At 41.0% G+C, this 13,080-nt stretch overlaps 1 protein-coding gene across 2 annotated transcripts in view; it reads left to right on the forward strand.

The window, feature by feature from the left end:
- Positions 1–13,080, forward strand: part of ZWILCH (zwilch kinetochore protein) — a 45,681-nt gene that overhangs the window by 10,168 nt on the left and 22,433 nt on the right. For both annotated transcript variants that reach the window (XM_030814626.1, XM_030814627.1), the window contains 7 exons: positions 960–1,078; positions 3,915–4,114; positions 5,569–5,639; positions 5,982–6,137; positions 8,892–8,963; positions 12,458–12,551; positions 13,023–13,078. In XM_030814626.1, the coding sequence (XP_030670486.1) occupies positions 960–1,078; positions 3,915–4,114; positions 5,569–5,639; positions 5,982–6,137; positions 8,892–8,963; positions 12,458–12,551; positions 13,023–13,078 (768 nt within the window). The remainder of the gene's footprint in view (positions 1–959; positions 1,079–3,914; positions 4,115–5,568; positions 5,640–5,981; positions 6,138–8,891; positions 8,964–12,457; positions 12,552–13,022; positions 13,079–13,080) is intronic.

Raw genomic sequence — 13,080 nt, forward strand, 5'->3', positions numbered from 1 at the left:
CCAAAGTGCTGGGATTACAGGGGTGAGCCACTGCACCTTGCCGACTTACTTCTTTTGTTGTTCAGTTCCATGAATTAACACATAGTAGATCCTTGCAGTCACCACCACAATCAGGATATATAACAGTTTCATCTCACTGAAAAACTCCCTGGTTGTTATTATTGGCAAGGTTGAGCTATTTAACTATTTTGTAAACACATGGATAGTAGTACCCACTAACACCAATCAGAGGTTATTGCCCTAAGAGGAATAGAGAAAAAGACTGTGGGCCTAAGGTTATAGCCCGGAAAGGTCTTCCTGTTTTGAGAGTGAAAAATTCAAGAACATCTGGGTTTCCTTGGTATTTTACCTTTACCTAATCATTTTGTGCATGTTGGAGCACTTTCTTTTCTACTTTTAAGGTAGTCTTGCTCTGTCGCCCAGGCTGGAGTGTGGTGGTACTGTCATGGTTCACTGCAGCCTCCACCTCCCAAGCTCAAGCAATCCTTCCACCTCAGCCTCCTGATTAACTGGGACCACAGATGCGTGCCACCACTCTGGCTGATTTTTTTCTTTTTTTTTTGGTAGACACAGGTCTCCCTGTGTTGCCTAGGTTTGTCTCAACCTCTTGGGCTTAAGTGATTCTCTCCTCCTCAGTCTCCCAGAATGCCGGGATCACAGGCATGCGACACCATGTCCTGCTGAGCACTTCCTTTTCTAAAAGCATCAGTTGCTTCCTTTGCCATTAGCAACTAAGGTCAATATCTTTTTATAGGACAGTGGAAATGCTCCTGATGGCAAGATTTTTTGGTACCAAGCTAGTTTGTGGCTATTCTTGCCAAAACCCAATCATTTGTGCTTAAGGGTATAGACATAAGTACATTATGTTCTGCTTGTCATTATTCTGTAGCATAGTAAAGGGTTGGCTGCTATGTTAAGTGCTCTTTTGTCTGGTTAAATAATTAAGAACATTTTTAAAGCCTTTAGAAAAGGAAGAAACAAGTCATATTGAAGAACTTCAATCTGAAGAAACTGCCATATCTGATTTCTCTACTGGCGAAAATGTTGGACCACTTGCTTTAACAGTTGGGAAGGCAAGGTAGGTTTTCTCTTATGCTGAGTAGGGGAGGCGACTAGGATTTAAATTGAAACATTCTTATAAACATTGGGAAAAATAGGCCTCTAGCCCTTATATCTTCCTTCATCTCCCCCATCCCCTGATAAGTACACCCAACTAAGGATAGTTCTACTTGAATATCTGATAGGTATCCCAAATGTGACCAAGCATACTGCAGTTATCTTCCCTTTCTCTACACCTCTATACCAATTTATTGTTGTTGTTTCTCGGTTGTTTTTCTTATGTGTAATCTGGTTCCCCTCCAGTCTTTCTTCCTCACATGAAAGCCTGACCAAGCTTCCTGCCTAAAATCCTTTAGAGGTTCTTCATTGGCTTCATGATAAAACCCAAATTCCTTAAGAATGACACATAGGAACCTTCATTGTCTAGCCCCACTGGTCCTCCGCCAGGGGTGGTACCATACCCAGAGGGAATTGGAAATATAGGGAAGTATTTTGATTTGTCACAGTGACTGAGAGGAGCTACTGGCATTTAGTGAACCTGGGCCGTGGATGGTAAACATCCTGCAATGCATGGGACTCTCCCACACAATGAGCAGTTATCTCACCCAAGGTGCCAGTAGTGCCCCTGTTAGAAACTTGAGAGCCTCTGGCTACCTCTCCAGCTTCACTTCCTGCCTCCCCACCATGTAGCTATGTACAGTTCCCTCTGTCCAGCCTCCTCCTGCCTCCAAAACCAAAAAGTTCTTGTCTTCAAGGTGTTCTGGCGAATATAGTCATGCAAATACTAACAGAATGGTATGAGAATGATAACTACTGTATTACTGTTCACAAAATTATATCTTCATGCTGGTTTTTATTTTCCTCTATAGAAGTTTCTTTTCTTTTTTTTTTTTTTTTTTTTTTTGATACGGAGTTTTGTTCTTGTTGCCCAAGCTGGAGTGCAATGGTGCAATCTCAGTTCACTGCATCCTCTGCCTCCTGGGTTCAAGTGATTCTCCTGCCTCAGCCTCCTGAGTAGCTGGGATTACAGGCACACACCACCATGTCCGGCTAACTTTTTGTATTTTTAGTAGAAACGGGGTTTCACCATGTTAGCCAGGCTGGCCTTGAACTCTCACCTCAGGTGATCCGCCTGCCTCGGCCTCCCAAAGTCCTGGGATTACAGGCGTGAGCCACTGCACCCAGCCTGGAAGTTTTAAAAGTTTAATCAGCCTTTTCCTTCATAGGTACTTGATTTTAGTCATATTTGGCCTGTTTTCTCCCTACGACTTAAATGTTATTTATTTGTATTGTTTTCTCCAGCCAGTGTTTATATCAGTTGATTCATGTGCTTATTTCTTTGCTCTCCATCTCTTCTTGCATTTTCCTTCTGGGATTATTTTACCTCTTTTTGGAAGTAAAATCCCCTAGAAATTTTTTTCCTGGACATCTGTTGGTAATCAATTTAGTTTTCATGTCTTTGAAAAAGAAAAACGTAAACCACATTTTTTGGTGAATTTCAATTTTGATACACTTTCAAGTTACAAGAATAGTGCATGAACTTCTGTATATCCTTAATCCAGATTCACCAATTGCTTAGATTTTGCAGCATTTGCTTCTTTTTCTTCTCCTTTTTCCCCTTTTCCTTTTTCTCTCTCGTGTCTCTTTCTAGATAGATATATGCAAAGCAGTATATTGCTATACATGTATTCATGTATAGTTATATATGTATATTGTTACAACTATATATCATTATAACAATATGTTTATAAGTATATATTGTTATAACTATATATACTCGTCTCACGGCAACCTTTGCCTCTTGGGTTCAAGCGATTCTCCTGCCTCAGCCTCCTGAGTAGCTGGGATTACAGGCATGAGCCACCACACCTGGCTAATTTTTGTATTTTTAGTAGAGATGGGGTTTCACCATGTTGGTCAGGCTGGTCTCAAACTCCTGACCTCGTGATCTGCCCGCCTTGGCCTCCCAAAGTGCTGGGATTACAGGCGTGAGCCACTGCGTCCGGCCTAGCTCCTAGTTGTTTCTTTAGATTAGTCTCACATCCTACCTTTTCAACTTCTACTGCACTTCCACTCCCACTGAACCCCCAATCCTCGCCATATTGAAGCTCCCTGCTCATAGTAGCTCCAAGCCTGTGATACTCTGTCACTTTCTGGTGCATGCATTTTGATCTGCCTGGTGAATCTATTAATGGATAAAGTATACATATATATACATCTTGCTATTTAAGTTTTAGGTTGTTGTTTCTGTGAGACCTTTCATATCTTTTTTTTTTTTTTTTTGAGACGGAGTCTCACCCTGTCGCCCAAGCTGGAGTGCAGTGGTGCGATCTGGGCTCACTGCAAGCTCTGCCTCCCAGGTTCATGCCATTCTCATCTTCCCAAGTAACTGGGACTACAGGTGTCCACCACCATGCCAGGCTAATTTTTTGTATTTTTAGTAGAGATGGGGTTTCACCGTATTAGCCAGGATGGAAGACCCCTCATATCTTTTTAAAAGAAAATTCTAGCTGGGCATGGTGGCTCATGCCTATAATCCCAACACTTTGGAAGGCTAAGGCAGAAGAATTGCTTGAGGCAAGTAGTTTGAGACCAGCCTGAGCAACATTGCAAGACTCTCTCTCTACAAAAAATAAAAATAAGCCTGATGCAGTGGCTTGTGTCTGTAGTCCCAGCTACTTGGGAGGCTGAGACAGGAGGATCACTTTGAGCCAAGGGGGCTGAGGCTGTAGTGAGCTATGATCGCACCACTGCATTCCAGCCTGGGCAACAGAGTGAGACCCTTTCTCTCAGAAATTAAAGAAATTCTTGAATTGGAAATCTCTATCTAATTTGTCCTTACTCTTGTTTTAAAGGCAGTTAATTGGACTTTACACCATGGCTCACAATCCTAATATGACCCATTTGAAGATTAATCTGCCAGTTACTGCCCTTCCTCCCCTCTGGGTAAGATGTGACAGTTCAGATCCTGAAGGTACTTGTTGGCTAGGAGCTGAGCTTATCACAACAAACAACAGCATTACAGGAATTGTCTTATATGTGGTCAGTTGTAAAGGTGAGTGCTCTCTCTAGAATGTGTGTGTGTGTGTGTATTTATTCATTTGTATAGTTACTGTTTCATGTTTTTTTATGAAAATTGATAGTGTCATGATGAAAGTGCACAAGGTAGAACTTGCATTAATCACCATAAATCTACTCTAGTGTGTAACTTGCAGCATGTGGGAGGTATTCCAGAAACACCAGAAACAGATCTCCAAAAGTCTGGACAGGAGGTTTACACTTGTTTGATTTGGGTTTCATTTTATTTCTATGTGTATATTATTGAAAATTTTCATTGGAAGATACAAACTGACAATATGTTTCCAATCTTAGACATTTAATTGTATTTTTGGTAGTAGTATTGACCCTCATTCCACTTTATTTTTTATTTATGTTTATTTATTTATTGTTTTTGAGACAGAGTCTCTCCCTGTCGCCCAGGCGGGAGTGCAGTGGCACGATCTCGGCTCAAGCAATTCTCTGCCTCAGCTTCCAGAGTAGCTGGGATTACAGGCACCTGCCACCACGCCCAGCTAATTTTTTTGTATTTTTAGTAGAGACGGGGTTTTACCATATTGGTCAGGCTGGTCTTGAACTCCTGACCTCATGATCCACCCACCTCGGCCTCCCAAAGTGCTGGGATTACAGGCATGAGCCACTGTGCCCAACCTCCACTTTATTTTTTATTTACTTATTTTTTTAGAGACAGAGCCTCACTCTAGCCCAGGTTGGGGTACTATAGTGCATTCATAGGTCACTGCAGCCTCAAACTCCTGGGCTCAAGTGATCCACCATAACCTCCTGAATAGCTGGGACTACAGGAGAGCACAACCATCACCAGCTAATTTTATTTTTATTTTTAATTTGTTTTTAAGAGACAGGATCCCACTATATTGCCCAGGCTGGTCTCAAACTCTTAGCTTGAAGCAATCCTCCCACCTCAGCCTGCTGAGTAGCTGGCATTACAGGCAAGTGCTGCTGTGCCTGGCTGTTCCACTTATATTCTTTTTTTTAGTTTTTTGAGGTAGGGTCTTACTCTGTCACCCAGGCTGGAGTGCAGTGGCTCTATCATGGCTCACTGCAACCTCAACCTCCTGGGCTCAGGCAATCCTCTCACCGCAGCCTCCCGAATAGCTGGGACTACAGGCACATGCCACCACACCTGGCTATTTTTTTAATTTTCTATAGAGACAGGGTCTTGCTATGTTGCCCAGGCTGGTCTCGAACTCCTGGGTTCAAACGATGCTCCCTCCTTGGCCTCCTAAAGTGCTGGGATTATACATGTGAGCCACCATACCCAGCCCACTTTCATTCTCTTATAAACATTTCACTTATCTGTGATTTAAAATTTAATTTTAAGTTATTTTGTTGAGTTGCGGTACACTGAGAATGTGAGGGATTACAATTTTGTAGCTCTAACAATGTAATTTTGAGTTGTGCCTTTACATTTCTTTCTTTCATTTCCTATAGCTGATAAAAGTTATTCCGTAAATCTTGAAAACCTAAAAAATTTACACAAGAAAAGACATCACTTGTCTACTGTAAGTGTTTTGCTTCTACTCATATTATTTTCTTCAAATTGTTATCAACCTGCCTTCCTAGTTTACAGGTTTTTTTCACTACTAAGATGGCTAGATATTTTTCTGTAGTATAAAAATGTTTATGTTTATTTTCATATCAGCTAATGACCAAAATTAAAATGCCTTCATGCCTTTTAGCTAATCTTTGTGGTTTCAAAGACTTGTCTTACTTTTCCATTTGGGATAAAAGTATGGTGTGTGTGCTCTTTCTTCTTTTGGGACAAGGATCAAAACAGTTTGGGTAATGGACTCTTGGCCGTGTGGAAGCACAGCTAAATGATCTGCTGTGTGCACTCTTTTCAGGTAACATCCAGAGGCTTTGCCCAGTATGAGCTCTTTAAGTCCTCTGCCTTGGATGATACAATCACAGCATCACAAACTGCGATCACTTTGGATATTTCCTGGAGTCCTGTGGATGAGATTCTTCAAATCCCTCCACTCTCTTCAACTGCAACTCTGGTAAGAGTGGGCCCTATTTCCTTTTCGGGTTCATGAGACTCCTGAATGTTGACTTACTTGCTTGTTGCTGTTGCTCTATGCTTCTAGCCTCGGCACTTGCTGAATGTGAGCTTGGACAACTCTGAAAGGCCCACCTTGCCACTAACGTCTCACCAGGGCAACCAGTAAAGGTTTTGTCAGGTGATCTGATCTATCAGTTGCCCTCAGCCCTGTAGTAATATAACTTAAGAATTTTCTAGTGATGAATAAAGTCTCTTGAGTGGTGGCTCAAGTGAATCTGTGTTTTTGTTTGCTTGTTTGTTTTGTTTTGAGACAGAGTCTTACTCTGTCACCCAGGCTAGAGTGCAGTGGCACGATCACTGCTCACCGCAGCCTCGAACTCCTGTGCTCAAGCAGTCCTCCCACCTCAGCCTCCTGAGTAGCTAGGACTACAGGCAAACGCCACCACACCTAATTTTTTAACTTTTTTTGTAGGGACAGAGTCTCCCTATATTTCCCAAGCTGGTCTCAAACCCGTGGGCTCAAGTGATCCTCCCACCTCCACCTCCCAAAGTGGCTCATGCTGGGATTATAGGCGTGAGCCACTGTGCCTGTCCCTCTTATTCTTAAAAAGGTGGAGATATTGGTAACACGTCAAGAATCATTATAATATTAAGCCCTTTCACTCTATATTTACATTTCTAGGAATCTGTCTTAAGAAATTAGTCAAAATTGGCTGGGCGCAGTGGCTCATGCCTGTAATCCCAGCACTTTGGGAGGCCGAGGAGGACAGATCATGGGGTCAGGAGTTCGAGACCAGCCTGACGAATACAGTGAAACCCTGTCTCTACCAAAAATACAAAAATTAGCTGGGTGTGGTGTTGTGCACCTGTAGTCCCGACTACTCAGGAGGCTGAGGCAGAAGAATTGCTTGAACCCGGGAGGCGAAGGTTGCAGTGAGCCAAGATTGTGCCACTGTGCTCCAGCCTGGGTGACAGAATAGGTCTCTGTCTCAAAAAAAAAAGAAATTAGTCAAAATTGCTAACAAAAATTCATGTGTAAGATACTCAGTGCAGTGATATAACTGTGTTTCCAAAATACTATAAACAAAACTGGAATGTTCAGTAGGGAATAGTTAAAATAGATGTCTTTTTTTTTTTTTTCTGGGACAGAGTCTCGCTCTGTCTCCCAGGCTGGAGTGCAGTGGCGTCATCTCGGCTTACTGCAGTCTCTGCCTCCCTCCTGGGTTCAATCAGTTCTCCTGCCTCAGCCTTCCAAGTAGCTGGCACTAACAGGTGCATGCCACCATGCCCAGCTAATTTTTTTTGTATTTTTAGTAGAGACGGGGTTTCACCATGTTGGCCAGGCTGGTCTCGAACTGACCTCAAATGTAATAGCTACATTTCTCTCACCCTTTGTGTTGTTTTATTTTTAAAATTTATTTATTTATTTTTCCATTGTGTGTGGATATACCACATTTTGTTCATTCATCAGTCAATTGACATCTTAGTTGTTTCTACTTTTTGGCTATTATGAATAATGCCTCCATGAACATTTACATACAAATTTTTGTGTAGACATGTTTTCACGTGTCTTGGGTGGAGTTACTAGATCATATGGTAACTGTATATTTACCTGGTATACAAATGATCTGCCCACCTTGGCCTCCCAAAGTGCTGAGATTACAGGCGTGAGCCACCACACCTGGCCTAAAATAGATTTCATGACGAAATATTATATACAGTCTTTAAAAGCATGTTTTAAAATCTTGAATATTAATAATAGGATGTGCTTATTATCAAGGAAAAATAAAAAAGTATAAAATTATTTATGTAATGGGGTCTCAACTATATTTTTAAAAAAATGTATACACAGAAGCCTGGATAGTGTTAATAGTGGTTCCTTCAGAGTGGCAAGATTATGGATAATTATATTCTTTTTTTGAGACAGAGTCTTACTGTCTCCCAGGCTGGAGTGCAGTGGCATAATCTCAGCTGATGGCAACCTCTGTCTCCCAGGTTCAAGCGATTCTCCTGCCTCAGCCTCCTGAGTAGCTGGGATTACAGGGGCATGCCACTAAACCTGGCTAATTTTTGTAAGTTTAGTAGAGACGGGGTTTCTCCAAGTTGGCCAGGCTGGTCTTGAACTCCTGACCTCAACTGATCCACTCGCCTCGGTCTCCCAGAGTGCTGGGATTACAGGTGTGAGCTACTGCACCCAGCCATGGATAATTATATTCTTTATACTTTTCCTGTAATAGGAATTTACATACATTGGCATTTACGTTATTCTTTTTCTTTATGTTTGCAATTTAAGGTTTGTAAGACATTGACCTCTGGCTAGGACAGCACACTGTTGGTTTAGTTAGGAGTCTAATAAACAGATTTATTGGGAGACTCCATTTTGGTTTGTGATAATGCTAAGTTATCACCGAATCTTGAGATATATTTATTTAAATTTCTCCTACTTTGTCCTCCTGGAAATTCCTTGGGAAAAGGCAGGAGAGTGTATGAGGAGGGCAGTTGTTCACATAGGTACAATTGTTTGTGGCACAGAAAGAGGATAAGTGGTTTTAATTTAGATTATTGGGTCAAGATGGCAAAATCTCTGAGTAGGATGTTCTAAATGATGTATTGACCTCATTTTTCAATTCATTGGTCCTTTATGAAATATATTTTTTAATGTGTGAAGGATAGTTTGAAATGCAAGTATAACACTTACGTAGAGAAGATGGGATTAGCAGTAGAAAACTGACAGACTTTGGAAACTTTTTAGAATATTAAAGTGGAATCGGGAGACCCCAGAGGTCCTTTGAATCATCTCTACAGAGAACTGAAATTTCTTCTTGTGAGTATCCTTCTAGAATTCCTTTCCTTAAATCTCATGTTTTTATAAAAATGTGTGCTATTTTTGTTTTTACTTAGCTTTGTGTTACTCAAAATTTGTTCGGATGTTATGTATCCGTTAGAAGCTCTGACAGTTTGGGCAGTTAAATTTTGCTTTTGTGGTAGTTGTCCTTACAATTAACAGGAGCATTAGGTTGTTAATAGCTACATTTCTCTCACCCTTTGTGTTGTTTTATTTTTAAAATTTATTTATCTATTTTTCTATTGTGTGTGGATATACCACATTTTGTTCATTCATCAGTCAATTGACATCTTAGTTGTTTCTACTTTTTGGCTATTATGAATAATGCTTCCATGAACATTTACATACAAGTTTTTGTGTAGACATGTTTTCACATGTCTTGGGTGGAGTTACTAGATCATATGGTAACTGTATATTTACCTTTTGAGGAACTGCCAAAGTATAACTGTTGTCCAAAGTAGTTATGTTATTTTATATTTCTTTCAGTAGTATATGAAGATTCTGATTTCTTTACATCTTTGTTAACACTTGATATTGTCTGTTTTTAATTATAGCCATCCTAGTGGTAGTGAAGTGGTATCTCTGTAGTTTTGATTTCATGTGCTTATTGGCTCCTGCTTATTTCTTTAGCTTAATCTCACATTTTACTTCCATTCCCACTGAACCCCCAACCCTCATCACATCAAGCTGCTTGCTTATAGCTCGGATCCTGTCATACTCTATCACCTTCTGGTGTGTGCATCTTGATCTACCTGGTATGCACTTCTCCCACCTCTTTGCTAGGTGAGCTCTCTATGATGGTTGCACTGATCTCACAGAATGGCTTGTGTTGCTGTATAACTCCACACATACCTCTTGTCAGTGTGTTTATAAAACACAGTAATTTGCTTACTTATCTGTCTCCTCTACTAGACTGGAGTGCCTGGTTCTCTATTGTGCCCTTACCATCTAGCATAGTACCAACTATTTTTGATACTTTTACTTCCTATGAGTAAGTATTATTTCCCTGTTTGTACAAAACTGGTAGTTTTCCTACCTTTCTCACCTTTCTTCTTTCTTGAAAGCCCCTCTTTTAGGACCCTTACTGTGGGCCTCCATCATACTTTTGCCCTCACATCTCTGCCCTTCTCTCTCCGCACCCCTGCAGAGAGCTGATCTACTCAGTGATTTAACTGGGACCTTTGTGAGCAAGCTCCAAATCCTCATTTTTAAGCTGATAGCACTTCCCATCTTTCCAACTTCCACCAAATTATTTCCCACTTGGATAGGGTGCTGTTGCTTCAAGAGTCAGTATGTCGAAAATGAAACTATCTTCTCCAGACTACATCCTCTTTGAAAACCCCTCATTTCTGTCTGTAGTCCCATTATTCCTTCAATTTCCTAGGCTAGCAATCTCATATTTCACTTTAGTAAGAACTATTATTTCTATCACCACTATGTACCACTATAGCTAGAAGCTGCCACTCTGCTGTGTGCCACGCATGGTGCTAGCTGGTTCAGTTATTTTGCCTGAAGGTGACAACAAACTGGTAAATGGAAGAGCTGGCACAAATTCATTGGAATGTGTGTTTGTCTAATTCAAGTCTCCCTTAAAAAGTCACAGAATCTTAGATATACACGTGGCCATAGTCTCTCTGTGTTCAAACCCCTATATTTTATAAATGGATAGGATTTTTTTCTTTTATTCCACGTATACCTTGCTACCCTCCCCCCCATACATATACAATTCTTTTTCTCCTTTGAAGATCTTTACCATCTTCTTCTGGGACCATGCTAATGATGATTCATTGTTTCTCAACAGGGGCACTATTGGCATTTGGGCATTCTTTGTGATTTGGGACCCTGGTGCACACACCAAGATGTTTAACAACCCTGGCCCCCATCAAACTCCATGCCCCAAGTTCTCCTGTACTCCCAACCATTTATGACAACAAAAATTATATTCCTATTTTTCTTTTTTTTTTTTTTTTTGAGACAGAGTCACCCAGCCTGGAGTGCAGTAGTGTAGTCTTGGCTCACTACAGCCTCCACCTCCCAGGTTCAAGCGATTTTCCTGCCTCAGCCTCCCCAGTAGCTGGGATTACAGGTGCCCACCACCACGCCTGGCTAATTTTTTTGTATTTTTAGTGCAAGAGGGGTTTCACCATGTTGGCCAGGCTGGTCCTGAACTCCTGACCTCAAGTGATCCACCTGCCTCGGCCACCCAAAGTGCTGGGATTACAGGCATGAGCCACTATGCCCAACCATCTTCACATTTTTCTAAAGACCTCCCCCCAGGAGTGGGGGATGATAGCATTTCAATTGGGAAATGTTGTATTCTTCTCTTTCCTAGGAATCCATCCGTGTACTTCTGATAGAGAAATTTTTAACTAGATCATGTCATTTTCCTACCAAAAAAAAATCAACATTGGCTGTTTTCTGCCGTATGAAGTTAAAAAACTTTTGAAGATCCCTTGATGGTTCAGCTACTATTTCTTCTAATCCTATTTCCCACTGCTTCTTAGTTGCTTTTTCTACCCTGGTTGGGATCACACCACTCTCTTCATCTTATTTCATGCCATTTTCCTGCCAACCTATGGTTCCCACATTTGAGTTGGAACAAGTTCCACGTTGTTTCACTGGCTTTTGCGGCCTAACTTGACTGCTTTTTCTTTCTTTTTTTTTTTTTTGAGTCTTGCTCTGTCACCCAGGCTGGAATGCAGTGGCGTGATCTCGGCTCATTGCAAGCTCTGCCTCCCGGGTTCACGCCATTCTCCTGCCTCAGCCTCCCGAGTAGCTGGGACTAAAGGCACCTGCCACCACGCCTGGCTGATTTTTTTGTATTTTTTTAGTAGAGATGGGGTTTCACTGTGTTAGCCAGGATGATCTCAATCTCCTGACCTCGTGATCCACCCGTCTCAGCCTCCCAAAGTGTTGGGATTACAGGCGTGAGCCACGGTGCCCGGCACTTGACTGCTTTTTCTTAAGTCCATTGAGATATTGTATGTATGTGCATACATATTTATATTATTTTAATATAAACTTCCACTTTTTACATTTATTCATCCCCAGACTACTTCATTTGTCTTATCTGTCTGTCTTTGCCAAAGTTGCAAGCATCTCCAGGGCAAACCCAGTATCCTCAGTCTTAAGTCCTCTGTAGCACCTATGCACGTGGCATCATTGTTCAGAGCACCATCTTTGGGATCAGACCACTGGGTATATATCCTGGCACTATCAGTTACTAATTGTGTGACCATGAGCAAGTTACTGAACCTCTCTTAGCCTCAATAAGATGAGAATAATAGTAATATCTACCATAGAGTTTTGTTAGGATTAAATAACGTGCTATATATAAAGCACCACAGCAGTACCTGGGATGTGATAAACACTCAAGAAATGTTACTGCAATTAATATTATTATTACATACATCCTTATTGATTAAACAGTGTTTTCTGCTAACAAGTTTTTGGGGTTTTTAAATCTCCCGTAGGTTTTGGCTGATGGTTTGAGGACTGGTGTCACTGAATGGCTTGAGCCTCTGGAAGCAAAATCTGCTGTTGAACTTGTGCAGGAATTTCTGAATGGTGTATTACTTGTTTTATTAATTGAGAATTTATACTTGCTATGTTTAAATATAAGTTTCTTTTTAAGCTTGATACTCTTTTTTGATTGGAATATATACAAAGCTGTGAGATCTGTTATGGTCAGAGGGACAGCTTTTGTTCTGAATTGCTAATGGTAGACATCTAAGTAATCCTAAGAATTAATAAGATTTAATTTATATTTGAGATTGAAGTAAAAGAGATGAAGCAGTAGCCTTTGAATACCTACCATGTGCCTGATGCCATGTGTCAGGGGCTTTTCTGTCACCTCCGTTCATCCTCACACCCCCACCTGATGGGTATCAATTATAATCTCCACCAGAGTTCAGTGATTTGCTAAAATCCTTAGTTATACTTCTACTGTCCCCATTTACCACTTGAAAATAGGATTAGGATGGAAATAATTTGGAAAGCAGAAAAATCAAGAGCTGATAAACTTTTGCCACTTTCTAGACTTAAATAAGCTGGATGGATTTGGTGAGTCTACAAAAAAAGACACTGAGGTTGAGGT

Source organism: Nomascus leucogenys, chromosome 6, assembly GCF_006542625.1.
Source record: "Nomascus leucogenys isolate Asia chromosome 6, Asia_NLE_v1, whole genome shotgun sequence".
NCBI classification, from domain to species: Eukaryota; Metazoa; Chordata; class Mammalia; order Primates; family Hylobatidae; genus Nomascus; species Nomascus leucogenys.